The 19,762-nt window shown below is 36.2% G+C and overlaps 1 protein-coding gene across 6 annotated transcripts in view; it reads right to left on the minus strand.

The window, feature by feature from the left end:
- Cad74A (cadherin 74A) overlaps positions 1 to 19,762 on the minus strand; it is a 748,720-nt gene that overhangs the window by 410,349 nt on the left and 318,609 nt on the right. For all 6 annotated transcript variants that reach the window (XR_016546733.1, XM_090369392.1, XM_090369388.1 and 3 more), the window contains one exon: positions 11,360 to 11,612. Coding sequence is in view for 5 of the 6 variants with exons in the window: in XM_090369392.1 (XP_090225518.1) it covers positions 11,360 to 11,612 (253 nt within the window). In the remaining variant the exon portion in view is untranslated. The remainder of the gene's footprint in view (positions 1 to 11,359; positions 11,613 to 19,762) is intronic.

The raw sequence follows: 19,762 nt of genomic DNA on the forward strand, positions 1-19,762 counted from the left end.
AGCTTTTCTTTAATCCCAGAATGGTTTTGCAAGCCCCAGCTATCCTGCTGGAGTTTGTAAAACCTGAAAAGGGAAATGACCCTCATACAAAATTTTTATGGGTATTTAAACTAGCTGAGAATGGTCTCAATTGTGTATTATTTAGGCTTGAATGGGCTACAGTGTGAATTAAAGTGAACGATTGTCCTGATTTCAGTGGATTTTCTGTAGACTGAGTAATGAGAAATTGGCTCTGTAATGAGATGAGCATTTCCAGAAGCAGAAAGGAATCACTGGCCTCTAATTCCAGAGAGAAAGATATGTCTGCATCTATGCTGTTGAGGTGGGGGTGGGTTCATAGCTTAGGAGAGCCATGGGGGTTGCTTTCCAGGCACAGATGCCTTCAGTTGGAGAGGGCTGAGCATGCAAGAGCTTCCCTTGGACACCACGACCTGCCTCAATTGGTATTTTCAACCCACAATTGGGTTTATTACTGGGGGTCTCTCTTTGTGAGCTTTCAAATTTACAAAAATAAAAGGGGGTTCCAAATTATTGGAGTTCAAAGTTCTGAAGGGTTTGCTCATTTATCTTATTTTCTGTCCAGAGTTGTTGGAGTTTAGCTTTGACTTTCCTTCCCATGGCTTTAGTAGAATCTTTCTTTTGGGATTTGTAGGTCTGAGTGTTCTCTAGAATGACCTTGATTTTTTAAATGCAACTGTCCCAGAAGGATGAACCCCACCCGCCTCTCCTTTATAAACCTTACTAATATGTAGGTGGGGAACTTCCTGCAGTTGTGGAGGGTACCCTCTCATCCATGGAAGGGTTGTCTGTGGTGAGGGAACTTGAGATAATATTTCATTTCCTTTGTGAGTAAGTGAACTAGAGCCATGTTCTTCAGTCAAGGCTATTCCACTCCTCGTATCAGGGGATTGGAAATAGCTTTAACTAAGGTACCAATAAAGCATGCTCATGGTAGGGATTCTGGTTGGAACAAATTGGAGTCCCTTTGACAGCTCTCATTTCATTTCTTGTTAGTCTTCTTCTTCTGTGGATGATCTGTTGGCTGGTGTTAGTTGGGAAGGGGGTAAGGCTGTTTTTGTGGTCGGGTTGTTCTATGGCATTTTTAGTCTTGTATATTCCTCAAAAACATAAAATTTTGGGGAGGAGATTTGCAAAGCCCCCCCCCCCTCAGATATTTCATCCTAGTTTGGGAGATGCCCTTTGGGAGGTGCAGTAAGGGCCTCAGGTTGTGAGTCCAACCTAAGGCCCTTAGAAACTATATTGAAGTCTTTGCATATATGTTTTGGACTGCATCCTATCCAGGGTGGTTCAATCATATAGCAAGAATATTATTTGTTACACCACAACTGAAATAGCATAAAAAAACAATACTTCACAAACTATTGTATGGATTTATTGGAGCAGTAATGAAATAAAAAAAAGGTGCTGTGAGGATAGAAGGAGGAAGTTAGGTAAAATTGGGAAATCACTGCTGTAAGGGTGTGATCAAAAAGTTTGGGGACTGACTCTGTACCTAATTAAAAAAAAAAAGAAAAAGAAGAAAAATACAAATTTCTTGCTGAGTAAAATCACTCATTTTAAAATATGAGAAAACAAATAAAACCACCTTCTGTTCAACCCATGCTAATTCAGACTGACTGCAGATAAATGAGTGATTCATGCATTACTATATCTAGGTAAAAGGAATGCAAGGAAGAAGGAAACCTTGTTTCCTTCTTCCCTGGCTGTCTTCTTCTTCATCTTCGCCTTCTTCCCACATTTATATGGGGTCAGCATTCCCATCCTTAATTCTTTTCCTCCATTCCTCCCTATCCTGGGCTTCTCTCCTCCATCCTCTCTCTCTCTTTTAAATCCTCTGCCAACTTGTCCTTCCATCTCAGCTTAGGTCTCCCCCCCCCTCTTCCTCTTCCCTATCACCTCCAACTTTTCACACCTCTTCCCCACATACTCCTCACTTCTTTGTTCCACATGTCCAAGCCACCTCAACCTAGATTCCTGCATTTTTTTTACTCAGAGGCCCCACCTTACCTCTGATGTAGTAATTTCTTATCCTGTCCTTTCTCGTCACACCACACATCCACCTTAACATCCTCATCTCCGCCACTTCCATCTTCTTCTTCTCCTGGGCCCTTGTAATCGCCCATGTCTCAGCACCGTACATCAATGCGGGTCTAACCACAGTTTTATACACTCTTCCCTTCATTCTACAATTTACTTTCTTATCACACAGCACCCCACTTATCTTTCTCCAGTTCAACCATCCACATTGCACTCTATGCAATGTGGATGGCAGTAAAAAGGCAAAAGAGGAAGGGGGGCCCCTTTGACAGTTTGTATCATGTACAAATCTATGAAATTAGTACATGATACTAATTTAATAAATTTGTGCATATAATAATAATAATAAATATACAATAACATTTTAAATTAATATTGCATGAGTATTGTTTATTATATAAACAGAGGGGAGGATCACATACTGATGTCTTTCCTCTCAATTTTTAATGTTAACCCTTGGAAAAATCATTAAAATTAAGTGATATACAACAATATGCTTTTTTTTGTGTGCATACTCTGTAGATTTGCTAGGATACTCTCACTAAGATATAATTTTTCATATAGTCTTCTAACCTATATACTTTCCCAACTATATAGTCATTACGGTCATGGGATTTAATTGCTCTGGCAGTGGCCTTAGTCCATTAAACACATTTAATTACATATGAACCATCCTTATCAAACTATTATAATGCTTAAATAACACACACACACATATATGAGAACTAAAACTAATTTTCTGGAAAGGCAAAAAAATCTTTGAATTAGCTTATATAAAATACAGGTATATTATACACTACAGTGCACTGAAATCAGAAGGAATATTTTTGCAAGCACTTAGAAAATGGCCCCAACTTACTGGGATCATCTTGTCTCCATTGCAACTCCACTTGGTTGCAAAGTTCATAAAAGAAACTCCAATAAAATCAAGGATTTTCTGCAAATGATGTTTTGTAAGTAGATTTTTATGAAAAGAGAATTATTCTTTATATACTTCTACTTACATATACTTTTAGATTATACTTTTGATTAAAAGTTTTTGTTCACTGTACTTTTTTTTATTGATCTTAAAAAGTTTTTGTAATGATATTATACAACTTCAACATATTCAGCATTAACAGCATTTACAAAAGCACATATCATACTGATGTTCATTCTTGGCCAAGAATCTAAGGCATAATGTTTTTAACTTTTCTAATTGTTGTTGTTATTTGGTTTTTAGGAGCATTAGCAACTAAGGCTATATTGCTCCGGGATATGCGGTGGTCGTTCCCTGACCTTTCCGCATCCTCTGTATTTGGTGATGACGGGCTCGAACCCCGGTCTAATCAAGAAGCGTGTGCTATGCACTGCTGCTCCTTCCCACCTGGCTATGGAGGCGCCACTTTTCTAGTGATTGCTGCTTTTAAGTGAGATACATCACCAATTTTTTTCACTGTAGAACTGATGATTTCAAAAGTTAGAGTGCAATTAGCTGGTTCAGAGGATGCTAAATTTCTTGAAAAGTTATGCAGTAAAATTGAATTGATTACAGTATGATACTCTCAATTCCAGCAATCAACTGTTTAAAAGTTAATTTACACTAAAGATAACCAGCATACCATCACAGATTCAATAAATTTTATTGTACCTGCTTTTATTGTCTTTCTCACAATAACAGTGGCAATGGCTTTATGACCTGCTGAAACAATATTTTTAAAGCAAATGTAATGCACTTATATCATGGAGTTGGTCTGAGTGGGAAACAATAGCTATGAGAGATTTGATCTACATTATATGTAGAGATATGATTAAAAATGTTTCACTCAGTGCAAATGGAAGGTCTTAGAGAGTTTGACTGCCATTACATATCCTTACCAAACATTTGCTTGATAGTTGGAATTAGTAATAATATTAGCATGTATTGGTGATATAGTAATGCATCACAATTAGTCATTACTGTAAATCAACCTTAATTTTGTGCATGACATTTACAAACACAACTTTTGTGGCTACAAGCATGCTCCATTCAAAATGTTCTTCAGTACTGCATGTTTTGTGCTTTGCACAGTTTGATATCCCATGTCATAAAGAGCTACAGTTTATCCTTGCCATTTTGCAACATTGTCACTGGCAGTTCTAGGTGTCTTTATTTGTCTATCATGCTTTGACAGAACCATCTTAAATAATCTGTTAAATGTGAGATGATTTCCTTACCACTGACTGCCCCTTGTAGTGAAGTATAAATTGGTTACAAGAAGAAAGGTGGTGATTCAAAGATTGTTTGAATAAAGAGAATGAGGCCGGTTTAAGAAAATAAATAATTAAAAAAACCTAAATGCAGAAATATGATGCAAAATATCTGCCTTTTTGATTGGCACATACTGCCACATTGTTTTCCATCAACATATTGATGTTGATGGAAAACAGCTCTGGCTGCCCTTCAACTTCAAAAACCATTGATTCAAACATTTGCGTTCAATCAGGAGAGATTGACATTTAACTGTCCACAAAGTTTCTAGTGAAAATAGTATTTCTTATGAGATATGGCAATCAATTTTAACACAATATTTAAAAAAGCAACACATTTCAGCCAAGTTTGTGTCTCACATCCTGACTGATGATCATGTAGAGTGAGAGTTCTTGCATATCAGGATCTTTGTCAATGTGCTACTGCTGACCCATACTTTCTTTTTATGTCAATACTGGTGATGAAACATCGGCTATGACGCAGAAATAAAGGCAGTCCTTTCAGTGGAAGGATTTGTATTCTCCAAAGCCCCCCCCAAAAAAAAAAAAAAAAAACAGGGCAATCTTGATCAGATTTGAAATTTGCAATCTGCAATTCCAAAAGAAACCTATCAAGAATGTTTCCAGAAGTGTCCGAATTGGTGGTATATACACTGTCAAGAGATATTTTGAAGGAGATTTATCCAAATAGCTGATAAGCTTTATTTTTTTCTCAAATATTACTTCAGTTCCTGAACTTTTTGATCAAACCGTGTAGACAATGTTTTTCTCATGGCCCCACAAGATAAACTTGAATAGTCACAGACTTCTTGGGAGCATTGGAATAGGCCTGTTTCTTCTGATTTATTAGCCAAGAAATCTAGCATGCAAAGCCTTGTGCTGAAGTAAAATAACGTTTTATCCTGTTAAAAGAGGTTGCAGACTTCATCATCATTCTCCATGTCATCAAACAGTAGGAACACAAAATTCTCTGGCATGTCCAGATAAACAGTGCTGTTGACTGTTTTCCTAGTGAAGAGAAATAGCTTTATGATGCACTTCTGCATCATCAAGTACCAGATTGTCACCAGATATTAAGCTTCAGCATATCTTGAAGATCATCTTGAATAATGTATGGATTTTCTAATCTCCATATTAGGCAGTGGTGTCTTAAAAGGCTCATCAGTATGGATGGTCCATCTCAAAACAAAATGCTGTTCAGGAAATCCACTTTGTTATCTAATTTTTGGCATGTGTATCTGGCAAATGTAACTCTCCCTGGTTGGTCATTTGGCATAATTTCACATACTGAATTTTGTACAGATGGAATTTTAGCCATTTCAAATGACTTTGTGAATAGTTCATAGTGGAAAATTTAATTCTCAACTACATCAAGGAACTGATTTTTGAGAACTAATGCAGTACTGTCTGATAATCTCCACATCTTCTTTGGATACTCTAGAATAGGCATCAACAACCCTATGCATGCATGCCATCAGGTGGCATATGGTAAGATTTTCTGTTCCACACCAATAGTATGATACCTTCTAAATTTTTTGTACAAAGATTTTTATAGTAGTAATATGCAGAATTGGCACTCATAAGGAAAAATTGAAAGCCAATCCCTCCTTCAGACTCTTCTGCTTTGGGTAGTACCATTTTCTTTGAATTGATTGATCTACCTTCATATTTTGTTTCCACATAACAGATCTTTATGGTATTCTTTTCTAAACTTTCACTGGATCAAAATTACCAACTTAAGTTCAGCTAGCCATAGGATGCACACAGCCTTTTCTGCTGCAACTGGTACTCATTGCAACACAACTCTTAAAAAGTACTGTTAACAAAACTACATGAAAAACTAAAACAAAAATAAAATGGACAAAAACTCTGAGCTGGCAAATCAAATAAACAAAAGTATAAGGTACAGAACAAAGTTTTTTCTCTTTCTTTCTTTTTTTTTTTTTTTTTTTTTTTAAACCCACTTATAAAACCTCACCAATAATTAGTGGAAACACATTAGAATAAAAATATAAAATATATAAAGAAAGAATTTATCTGCTGGAGTCTTTTATCTTGTGAGGAGAACTACAAGGTACTAGTAAATGAAAAAAAAAAACAAATGACACAGCATTTCAATAACCCTAAACTCTGCCACCCACCTGGATTGAGAAGCCGTGGCATTACGCTATAAAAACCTTGACTGAATGCTCCCAAGTCAAAAATTGAAGAAATAAAGAATAAAAGTTTGGTTTTCATTCACTGAGGCTATGTGGCTCCTGATGAGAAGATCCCAGTGCACAAATTCTTGCATTATACATTTTATATGTTTATTCTATTTCATTGGATTTTATTTCACAAATTTTGCATGTTCTGAAAGTAGTAAAAAAAGGATAGGTGGAACAGGACCAGGGTATGTCTGCCAGGGGCAAAGGTTGATGACGTAGAGCGAATATCATCTTTTAAGGGCACAAAAGGTGATATAGTTGTACACGTTGACACTAATGATATTAAGAGTAGGAGACCGGCAGAATTACTTAACAAGTACAGTTCACTGTTGAACAAAAGCCGAGAATTAGGGTTGAATTTGAAAGTGTCTGCAATTCTGCCCAGACACGATAGGAGGGAGTATATGATGAGAGCCTTGTCGATCAATTCGGCCTTGGAAAGATTCTGCAAGGCTCAAGGTGTAGAATTTTTTTCAGCCTGGACTGTACTTGTTAACAGGAGAGATTGCTTCTACAGGGATGGGATACACTTAAATAGAAAGGGTGCAAGAATATTTGCTGATGCTATCGAGGCAGTGTTAGGTGGGTCGGAAAACTACTAGCTTGGGGGGAGACAAAGCCCAATAGATTGACAGTAGCCACTGGCAGAGGTGAAAGAGATTCTTGCACTGCTTCTATTAGAATGAGCAGAAGCCTGAAAAACAAGATGCATGATATTTCAGAGACTGCTGGGAGCCATTGAGGTACAAGTAAACACATGGGTTGTGTTAGGGTAGCTAAGAATAGAAACAGGTGCAGGTATACTTGCATGTACACCAAGTATACCTGCTAGGAGTTTAGTAAACAAATTTGATGAATTTGAGGTATTGCTCAAAACATCAAAGGCAGATATTGTTGGGATATCAGAGACGTGGTGTCACACTGATATAAGGGATGCAGAACTGCAATTTGGGGAGTACAACGTCTACAGAAAGGATAGACAGGATAGGAAGAGAGGAGGGGTTATGCTATTAGTTAAGAAACACATAAAAACCAAGGAAGTGAAGCCAGTCGACATCGCTGGACAGTGCAGTGTTGAGTCAGTTTGGTGTGACATAAGCATTGGGAGATCAAAATTGAGAGTAGGAGTGTGATATAGGCCTAATGACACTGATGAGTATAATAAGAAACTGTACAGGGAAATAGAGTGGGCCAGTAAATCAGAGAGTCTTATAATGGGAGATTTTAATTTCCCAGATACTGACTGGAATTTGGGGGCTGGTCACTCACACACTAGCAGGGCTTTTGTGGATTTATTGGATGATTGTTTTCTACATCAGCATGTTCGGGAGGCAACTAGAGGGAGTAATACTCTTGATTTGATTATCAGCAGTGATTCTTCATGCATTAAGAATCTGCAGATAAATGAACCACTAGGTGGCAGTGATCACAGTGTGCTGAAGTGGAATTTACTCAAAGAGGTAACTACCATTAGGGGTAAAGGGAAGGGTTATTGCTTCCGTAAAGGTGACTACGATGGACTGAGACAGTATTTAAATTCTATACAGTGGGACCAACTGATGATGTTACCAACACAAAATTCAAAATGGGAAGCATTCAAAGAACTTATCTTGGAAGCTACTAGGCTTTACATACCAACTAAGAAATATTGTTCAAGGTTTAGACCAAAATGGATGTCAGATGAACTGAGGCATATGGCAAAGAAGAAAAATGCATGGGATACTTACAAATTAACACATGACACAGAAGCCTATGATAGATACAAGTTGATATGCAACCAAGTTACAAAGGAGGTTAGGCAGGCAAAGGCAGATTACGAGAAATCCTTGGCAAGGGATGCAAAGAAAAACAGCAAAGAGTTCTTTACTTATGTAAACTCTAGAAGGAAGGGGATGAATCAGATTGGTCCACTTGATATTGATGGGTCAACTGTTGATGATCCTGCTCAGGTAGCTAACAAACTAAATGAATATTTTGCATCGACATTCACACATGAGGAGTTATTCAGCGAGGGGAATGCCAGAGGTGTATTCAACTCTAGCAGTAAGCTACAGAATCTTGAAATAACTGGGAGTAAAGGGGAGGAGAAATTGTTGAAGATAAACACAAGAAAGGCACCTGGGGTGGATGGGATCTATCCAGTTATATTAAAGGAGGCAGCAAAGGAAGTAAGCAAACCCTTAGCCATAATTATGAGAGCTTCTTTGGACTCAGGGGAGGTACCCATAGACTGGAAATGTGCAAATGTGACCCCAATTCACAAAGGAGGATCAAAGGCTGACACAAGTAATTATAGACCTGTGAGCTTAATTTCTGTTCCAGGAAAATTAATGGAGGCATTGCTTAAAGAAGCACTGCAGGATCATTTAGACAAGACTTCATTTATAGCTCGGACACAGCATGGTTTTGTTAAGGGGAAGTCTTGCCTGACCAATTTGATTGGATACTATGATGCAGTTACAAAAGAACTGGATGCAGGGAATAGCTTTGATATTATAAATTCTAATATAATATAATATTTTATAATATAATTATAATATAATATAATATAATATTTCTAAGATCCAAATATAATATACTTGGATCTTAGAAAGGCTTTTGATACTGTTGCACATGGAAGACTGCTACACAAATTGGAGCAGTGTGACATTGGAGGCAAATTGCTGCTATGGATAAAGAGGTGCTTGAGAAGACAGAGAGTGGTAATCAATGGACACTGCTCGTCGTGGACTAATGTTATTAGCGGAGTCCCTCAGGGCTCAGTGTTGGGTCCATTATTGTTTTCTGTATTTAAATGATATTGATGATGGTATATCAAACTTAATGTCCAAGTTTGCAGACGATACAAAGGTTGGCAGGGTTGTTAAGGACACTACTGACACTATGCTGCTGCAACAGGATCTGTAAAGGTTGAGCAGATGGGCTGAGAGGTGGCAAATGAAGTTTAACATTGACAAATGTAAAGTACTACACATGGGAAACAGCAACCCCAGAGCAACGTATCAACTCTGTGGTACTACACTGACAGTGGTAGAGAATGAAAGGGACTTGGGGGTGGTTGTGCAGGCAGATATGAAGTTCTCTGGGCAGTGCAGACGGGCTGCAAGGGTAGCTCATGGAGTATTGTCAATGATATACAGGAATTTTTCCAGCAGGGATAAGGTGGTGATTATTCCCTTGTATAAGGCAATGGTCAGGCCACACCTAGAGTACTGTATACAGGTCTGGAGACCTCATTTCAAGAAGGATGTAGAGCTGCTGGAACGAGTACAGAGAAGGGCAACAAGATTAGTGAATGGAACAAAGGGGTGCTCCTCCGAAGAAAGGCTTAAGTTTTGCAAATTACAGTGTCTGGAGACTAGACACCAGCGAGGTGATCTGATAGAGGTGTATAAAGCCTTGAATGGTTTGAGCATGCTCAATGCTGATGGGATTCTTCCTCTAGCTCAGAATAATCACCTGAGACGGCATAAATTCAAATTGAGGAAAGACAGATGTAGGATAGACGTGCAGAAATTTGCCTTTAGCCAGCGGGTGGTTGGTTGGTGGAACAGACTTCCATCCCTTGTCGTGGAGGTTGATAGCCTAAATTAAGTTTAAGGCTCAGCTGGACAGGTATTTTGAACGAACAGAGGGGTGAAGTGGAAGTGGGGATTTTTTTTTTTTGTTTTTTTTTTTTTTTGACTGATGGTGCATAAGCTTGCTTTCTTGCATCAAATGCCTCTACTAATGCTAATGCTAATAGTATTGGCAGCATGATGCAAAGAAGCTTTGCTTCTTTTCATCATGTTGCATTTTTTGGCATGCAGCACAAGCCAAAAAATAAGAATAGAACCACTTAATTTGTCCATTTCTCCTAATAATTTGCTCACACCTTTAAATTTATGCAAGCTACCCACTTCTGCAACACTAAGTAAAAGTTTAATTCAAGCCAACTGGTGGAAACACATAGAAATAAATTCAAATTACTACACATCTATTCTGTGAAAATCCTTATTAAATTTAAATTTCAGATGACATTTATGTATCCACATAAATGTCATCTGAAAGAGAGGTTATTTAACCCCTTTTAAAGTCTTATATACTTCTGTTAGATTACAACACAAATGCCTATTTTCCATAGATTGAAATTTACAAAAACCTAATCTTCCTTGGTAAGAATATCACACCCCAAACTAATCTTGTTGCTCTTCTCTGTATCATTTCCAAATAGATCTATGTCCTTCCGAAAATGAGGTTTATAAACTAGTATAGAACTTTCCAGATGTGGCCTCACTATTGCCTTATACAATGGGATAATCACCTCTTTATCCCTGATAGTAAAGTTCCTGCATATCATTGACAGAAATCCCACAAGCTGTTTGCAAACAGCATCTTTTACAATGCTCAGAGAGCTTCGCACAGGAATTACTCCAGGCCTTTTTCCTTATCTACCTTACCAACCAAGTATTATGCTATTCCAGGATTACTGCTACCCAAATGTGTTAACTTGCATTTACCAATGTTAAATTTGCAATCCATTTCTCAGCCCATCTTCCTAGATTATATAGATTTGCTTGAAGTATTAAACCCTGTTTATTGTCATTAAACACCCTTCCCCCCTTTATATCATTAGCAAACTAAGACATCAAACCTGAAATCTGTATGTCAATATCATTTGTATCATCAATATCATCATTCAAAGCATGAGAAGCAGAAGAGACAAGATAATGTAAGCAAGTTTTGTGTAGATTCATAAGTGCTTTTTAAAACAGTCCTCCTAATTTCAATGAAAAATACTATACAATATGTACAAGTGAATCAGATTATTTTCCATTATGAAAGTTTACTAAATCCATTACTAATATTGAACAAATAAAGCATACTTTTATAATAAGCGGAGGAACAAATTTTGAAACATTTTCCTGTATTTCTTGGCCATACTCCTCTTTTGTAAACTGGGGATAATTATCATTGACATCAACAACTTCAATAAAAAGATTTACAGTTGATACTTTTCCTCCTCCATCCTTTGCCTCATAGGTAAGAGAATAACTTGGCTGTGTTTCATAATCAAGACAAGTCTTTGTACCACACTCAGCTATTTTTATTTGTCCTGTTTCTGGATCAACTAGCAGTCTTAAAAATAATACAAAGAGAAAAAAAAAGTATTATTATGAATATATGATTTCAATTATGTTTTATAAATAATAGGTAGACCAATAATAATTAACTGTTATGTTAACTGATAAAAAAAACATTTTATTTTAATTAATAGTACTCTAAACAGTTGCACAGACTGCTCCTTTTAACAACCAGCAAATAAATCAAAACAATATGTACAAGTCAATATGGATAAAGTGAAGTAAAGTATGGTTATGGTAAAGGAAATAGCATAACAGTACTTTATACGAAATAACTGAAATAAGTAGATACAAACAGGGCAGGCAAGTGAGAACTTAAGTACAACCATTAAATATTCTAGTTATTCATAAAATGTGGTTCTGCAGTGAGATGATTTCTATTGTTTATATCTTCGTATGCCAGGCCCTAAAAAAAAAGTGAGCTGTTGTCAAGTATTGCTATTAAAACAATTATTCACAATCAAATTTTAGCGATTTTTTATAAAAGCTTGCTTAAAATGAGTCAGGTTAATATCTACAATATTCAAAATTTTCATTTCCCTGATTTTCCCACACCATTTTTTCAATATTCCTAACCATTATTAAAAATTACACCATAAATCTGACTGCCAGAAAACTGGACTCATCCAATTTTTTTTAAAATTTGATTTGTTTTAATTTGGCAGAAAAAACTTGTTCTCTGAGTGGATACTGGATAACTAACTGATTCTCCAAATACAATTATATTTAAGTTAAAGTCCAATAACATATAACTTAACACTTGCAATTTGCTATCTACAAATCCTTTGAAGCCAGCAGGTATACAATTGCTGTTAGTAAACACACTCTGATCTTATGAACTCACAATACATTCTTCTGAAAACTGAACTAAGTTCACAATTAACCAGATTTATTTATAGTCATACAGCATCTGCTATGAGTATATTAAATATGTGAAGTTGTAATATTTCATTATAGTCTATTTCTTTTTAGTTTATTTCTAATATAATTAGACAGAGCAGCAAAGGATCAATACGTTCTACATTATAAATAAATTAGTTTAGAAATGGAGGAATTACTTCTGTGATGTCTTTTAGAATACTTCAGTGATGATACTCTCTGTTGTTGAATAACTATACAAATAGACTACATGTATTCCACACCTTCTCAGACAAAATCAATGATCCAAAGCATGACAAAATAGGACTGCAGACCCCAAGCCTGACCCAAAAATACATCGAATCGCCAATCCTAATCTTTGGATCAACACTAAAGTTAAATATAATTATTTAAAATTTTAAATCCTATGAAACCAAAACTATAATAACATAAAAACATTTAATACTTTAAAAATTAATATTAAAACATAAAAAACATTAAGACTCCTCTGAAATTAAAGAATTTTGTTACTTCCCTGAAGTGGACGGGGCTTTTCGACCAGGGTCGTGATCACAGGAAAGTGAAACTGTGGGAATTTTATAGCATGAAGATTAGTTGCAATCTAGGCGCATGCACACGAAGGACCATGAATCTGCGATGAGGTAGGGGCAACTTACATTGACTGAATTTTGATATAATTTAATTTCAAGTGTCTCCAAAATTAATACTTTGGTGTAATCATGTTAGATGCTGAGAATTTTTGCTTCATTGAATAGAAAGGTGTGGCCTTCACTGATCACATGGAATGCGAGTTCCAAAGCCGAGGAGTGGGATGAAAGGACAGATGTCGAATGTTGTCTCATTTTCGTATTGCATGCACAATGAATGGATCCCTGGTATGAGGAGTTGCAATCCTTGCAAGATACATTATAGAGTAAATAATTTAATTGGAATAGGGAAGAGGATTGGACTTCGTGGTTTTTAAGAGCATAGGTTGTTTCATTGTAGGTTTGGCTATGATTTTGAATTGTGTGGCTTTAAAAATACTATTTAGTTGTTTGAACCATTGTATTCAACCTTCTATTTCGAACGAACAGAGAGATGAAGTGGAAGTGGTTATTTTTTATTTATTTATTATTTATTATTTATTTATTTTATTTTATTTTTTTTTTTTTGGCTGATGCTACATAAGCTTGCTTTCTTGCATCAAAAGCCTCTACTAATGCTAATTGTTCAATATACGGTAAAGCAATAAAATATTTTTTTATGTTATTATTGTTTATAACAGGAGAGGTATTATGTAATCTGCATTTTTGCTTGTAACCTTATTTCGTTTGTAGTGGGTAGCCTCTATTTTGATATCTGTTTCTTAGTGTTTGTATTTCTGTGTTTAGGGCTGATTCAGATGTTGAATATTTGTAGGCATTGAGAAATTTATTTAGGATAATGGATCTTTTATAGGTGAAAGTGTGGTAGCTATTGTAATGAAGAAGCATTCCAGTGTTGGTGGCCTTTCTGTATATGCTGAATTGAATTTTGTTCATAACCTGTGTGAGGGTGAAATTTAAAAAATGTAATGATTTTGTTTCAGTATTTTCGGATTCTAGTGTGAAGCTTAACCTTGCATGGACCACAAACTACAAGTTTTGTAGGATGTCCTGTATGGTCCCCACATCTGTGATGCAGAGTATATTATCCAGATATCTACCATAGTAGGTCACCCATGGAACAAAGGATATTAAATGTATTATTTCAATAGTGGTAAGGTATATTTCTGCTAGTAAACCACTTAGATTTAACCCCATGGGTAGGCCATAAAACTGTTTGAAAACTTTACCTTGGAAGGTGATATAATTGGCTTCAATTAAAAGTTTTATCAGATCAAAAATAGCTGTAATCGGGAGTTTAGTGTGATTAATTGGTAGGGAGTCTTTGTTTAGTATGTCCCAGATGTCCAGGGTGTATAAGACATTCACATTGGTATATAAAGAGGTGACATCTAGGCAAAATAGGCTGTCATTATCCTTAAGTGATTTATCTTTTAGGATGTTAAATAGCGAAGTTGTTTTTTATTCAAAACTTATTGGTTTGTCTGAACGGTTTGACTATATTATATATGTGGGAAGCTAATGCTGAGAATGCAGAATGTTTGTATTAAACGATGGGACAAATGGGGAAACCCTGTCTTATGTAGTTTGACCTGGCCAAAAAGTGAGGGTATATTGCATATCCTAGCTTTTAATTGTTTTAACTGGGCTATCATAATGTAATTGTTTTTCCGGTATGTCGTTAAAGTCATTATATTGGTTGACTAAATTGGAAAAAGGTACGGATTGACTTCTTCGTAAGTGGAAGTATCTCATACCATGGAATTTAATTTGTTGATATAATCTTGCTTGTCTAAAACTACAGCCATATCACTTTTTTCTGGATTTTGTATCATGATATCTTTGTTTTTTTGAAGGTCACTTAGTGCTGAGGTTTCTTTACTATTTAATTTGAGAAGGTGCAGGCTTTTAGGGTTATTCACTACCTGCTTTATCTGTTGAATGATTATGTCTTTCTGTGGGATGTTCCAAAGTCCAAATTCGACGTCAATAACAAGTTGTTTCTTAGGCAAATTGCAGGGAGGTAAATTGTAGTTTAAGCCTTTGGACAGAAGCGAAATTTGGTCACGGGTTAGGGAGCTTTTAGAGAGATTCGTGACATGGGGCAGGGAAGCTGTGCAAATCATTACATTTTTAAAATTTCACCCTCACATGGGTTATGAACAAAATTCAATTCAGCATATACAGAAAGGCCACCAACACTGGAATGCTTCTTCGTTACAATAGCTACCACACCTTCAACTATAAAAGATCCATTATCCTAAATCAATTTCTCAATGCCTATAAATACTCAACATCTAAATCAGCCCTAAACACAGAAATACAAACACTAAGAAACAGATTTCAAAATGCAGGTTACCTCCTACCTATTATAAACGAAATAAGGTTACAAGCAAAAAACAGATTACATAATACCTCTCCTGTTATCAACAATAATAACATAAAAAAAATAGTTTATTGCTTTACTGTATATTGAACAATGGTTCAAAAAACTAAATAGTATTTTTAAAGCCACACAATTCAAAATCATAGCCAAACCTACAATGAAACAACCTGCTGTGCTGCCCTTAAAAACCATGAAGTCCACTCCTCTTCCATGTTCCAGTTAAATGATTTAATCTGCAATGTATCTTGCAAGGATTGCAACTCCTCATACCAGGGATCCACTTGTTGTACACTCGGTACAAGAATTAGACAACATTCAACATCTGTCCCTTCATCCTGCTCCTTGGCTTCGGAACTCACATTCCATGCGATCAGTGAAAGCCACACTTTTCTATTCAATGAAGAAAAATTCTCAGCATCCAACATGATTACAACAAACTAAATTCAATAGCAAAGCTTAATTAGATGGTACTCACCTTATATGATCTGCAGTTGTTACTTGGAGTAGGATGGATAAATAATTTTGGGGTTTGAAAAGTTTAAATAATTTAGAGTTTAAATGAGTTAATTAGTAAGGATAAGGGATTAAAATTAAAATGGAATTAAAATATGCTCAAGGAAGTAGAAGTGCACAACTCCATCCTTGGTTGTCATTGAAGAATTAGTTAATTAAAAACTCTAAAAAATATACGAAACTTGGTATTTTTTAGAGTTTTTTTAGAGTTTTTAATTAGCTAATTCTTCAATGACAACCAAGGACAGAGTTGTGCACTTCTACTTCCTTGAGCATATTTTAATTCCATTTTAATTTTAATTCCGTATCCTTACTAATTAACTCATTTAAACTCTAAATTATTTAAACTTTTCAAACCCCAAAATTATCTGTCCATCCTACTCCAAGTAATAACTGCAGATCATATAAGGTGAGTACCGTCTAATTAAGCTTTGCTATTGAATTTAGTCCAATCATAACGGTATTTTAAGATATTCTATAACATATCTAATTGCACCAAACTATTAATTTTGGAGACGCTTGAAATTAAAATATATCAAAATTCAGTCAATGTACACTGCCCCTATCTCATCGCAGATTCATGGTCCTTCATGCGCATGTGCCAAGATCACAACTAATCTACATCAACTAATCTACAATCGCGGGCAGTTGGTTTGTGGAATAGACTTCCATCGCTTGTTGTTGAAGTTGATAGCCTAAACAAATTTAAGGCTCAGCTGGACAGGTATTTCGAACAAATTGAGGGGTGAAATGGGAGTAGTGGTTGTTTTTTTTTTTTTTTTTGGCTGATGCTGAATAAGCTTGCTTTCTTGCATCATATGCCTCTACTAATGCTAATGCTAATACATGCTATAAAATTTCACCACAATACCCGCAATTTCACTTTCCTGTGATCACGACCCTGGTTGAAAATCCCAGTTCAGGGAAGTAACAAATTCTTTAGTTTCTTAATGTTTCAGAGGAGTCTTAATATTTTTCTATGTTTTAATATTAGTTTTTAAACTATTAGAAGTATGGATTCATTATTTATTTGGTTTCATAGCATTTAAATTGTTTTTAAAATATGGACGTATCGTATTCTCTTGCTCAAAGATTAGGGTTGGTGATTCGATGTAATTTGGGTTTTGGCTTGGGGTCCGCATGCCTCCGTTTCCATGGTGCATTAGATCATTGATTTTGTCTGTGAGGGTGTGGAATACATGTAATCTATTTGTATAGTTATTCAACAATGGAGAGTATCAGCAATGAAGTGTTCTACAAGACATCATAGAGGTAATTCCTCCATTTCTAAACTAATTCTTAATGTAAACAAGTGGGAGTCTCTCTTTCTTGTGGAAGCAGCCACCTCATATTGCTTTAGCAAATCAGCTAAGGCAACTATGTCTTTGGCAATTATTCCAGCATACAAAGTGACTACTTTCTTGAGTGAAAGAAATTCGAGAAATAATACTGAAAACTGCATTGCTTAGTATTAAATTCCCTATTTTAATCTATCTACACATAAAGTACAATACAGTAAAACCAGTACAAGACCATAATATTTGGCTGTTATGTCCCAGCCTTTAACAAATGGGAACAATGTCTGAAGTCATATGAAGGGAATATTATTATCTTGGAAAACCCAGAATAAGCCTTTGTTGTTAGGAATTGGATTATTTGGCAACTTCTGCATCCTTGCATTAACAGATCTAAAATGCTGCGGGAACAAAGTAATTTTTTTTCTTAACTTTTGATAGCCACTGTTATCTACTCAAAGAGATGATGATGTCATTTTTGGTGTTGTGACTTACAGGCTAGGATATCAGGTGGATGGAGGTTTATTCTGTCCTATTTGTAGTAACATGACACTCTCTTCGTTACTTGTTCCTTGAAGGTCAGCAGAAATCAAAAACACATCAACGAAATCTGAATGGATTAAACCCTTCAATGAAAAGACAACTAAAAGAACATCATACAACCACAGAACAGGAACAGAAATCTACATTCTACAGCGAAATGATCCGCTACAGAAATTTCCACCTAATCCCAGTCTGTAAGCAACAACACTGGAAATGACATTGCCTCTGTGTGTATTTAACAAAGACATTCTGTTCATTAAACTCATTACCAATTTGGAAGAATGAGCTCCTTTGGAGTTGCAGCATACAGTGGCGGACAAAAAACTGCATCACCTTAAAAAAAAGTACATTTGTAATGAAACATATAAAATATTGTTTGATTACAGTTTTTTGTTTGTCGCAAAGCAAAGGTATTGCATCAGATAATGCTTCTATTGCATCAGACAGTAATTGAAAGGGATTGCATCAGCCATTTCTATAAATACGGTGTTGGAAGGGTATACATGCTCATTAGTATCCTGTTTTGCGGAGGTCTAAGCGTGGCTCCATACCTTCACAGTTGACACCAAGAAAATAAAAGTGTAGCTCTTGTCCAGCCCCAGGAAGTGCTATCACTGATAAAATAGGCTGCCACCAGTCAACATTATCCCAGGTGCTGAAATTAAAGCTTGTTTGTTTGTTTATTATTTGGGTTTTAGGGGCATTAGCAACTAAGGCCATATTGCTCCGTGAATATGCAATGGTCATTCCCTGACCTTTCTGCATCCTCCATATTTGGTGAAATTAAAGCGTGAAACCAGTGATGTGAAGAGAAGACCTGGATCAGGCCGTAAGAGAGTGACTACGCCTTCACAAGATCGATATTTGAAATGGCTATGCCTTCGTAATTGCCATGCTAGTGCTTCTGATCTAAAACTTCATGTTGGGATGGCCTCTGGTGTTGAAATAAGTGCACAAACTATCCAAAATCGGCCCAAGAAGAAGTCTTTGTTGAGAGAACAAATGAGAAAGAAGCGACTTTCTTGGAATAAAATGCATGTTTCATGGACAAAAGAGCAAAGAGACACCGGAGGCATATCATCCTGACTGCATAACATCAACTGTAAATTTCCCCGCCAGTCAGATGGTCTGGGGATGCATAACAAACAAAGAGGTGGGGCAAATTAAGTTTATTAATGGAACGGTGAATCCAGAAACCTGCACTTCCTTATCCCAGAAACCTCCATATCCCTGCTAGAAAAATTCCTGTATATCATTGACAAGACACCATGAGCTACTCTTGCAGACCGTCTGCACTGCTCAAAAAACTTCATATCTGCCTGCACAATTACCCCCAGATCCTTTTCATTCTCTACCACTGTCAGTGTAGTACCACAGATTTGATGCGTTTCTGGGGTTACCTGCTTCCCATATGTAGTACTTTACATTTGTCAATGTTAAACTTCATTTGCCACCTCTCAGCCCAACTTTTCTAGATCCTGTTCCAGCAGTGTATTGTCATTAGTGTCATTAATAACCCTGCCAACCTTTGCATTGTCTGCAAACTTGGGCATTAAGCCTGATATACCATCATAAATATCATTTATAAATACAGAAAACAACAATTGACCCAACAATGCACCTTGAGGGTCTCCACTAATAACATTAGTCCATGAAGAGCAGTGTCCATTGATTACCAGGTCTGTAATCAGGTCACAAAGGAGGTTCGGCAGGCAAAGGCGGATTACGAGAAATCTTTGGCAAAAGATGCTAAGAAAAACAGCAAGGATTTCTTTACTTATATAAACTCTAAAAGGAAGGGGCTGAATATGATTGGTCCACTTGACATCGATGGTTCGACTGTTGATGATCCTGCTCAGATAGCAAACAAACTGAATGAGTATTTTGCATCTACATTCACACGTGAGGAATCATTACAGTTTGAAAATGGAAGAAGGTTATC

The sequence above is a fragment of the Mastigoproctus giganteus genome, chromosome 3 (genome assembly GCF_048544385.1).
Source record: "Mastigoproctus giganteus isolate SK-2022 chromosome 3, ASM4854438v1, whole genome shotgun sequence".
Classification (NCBI taxonomy): domain Eukaryota; kingdom Metazoa; phylum Arthropoda; class Arachnida; order Uropygi; family Thelyphonidae; genus Mastigoproctus; species Mastigoproctus giganteus.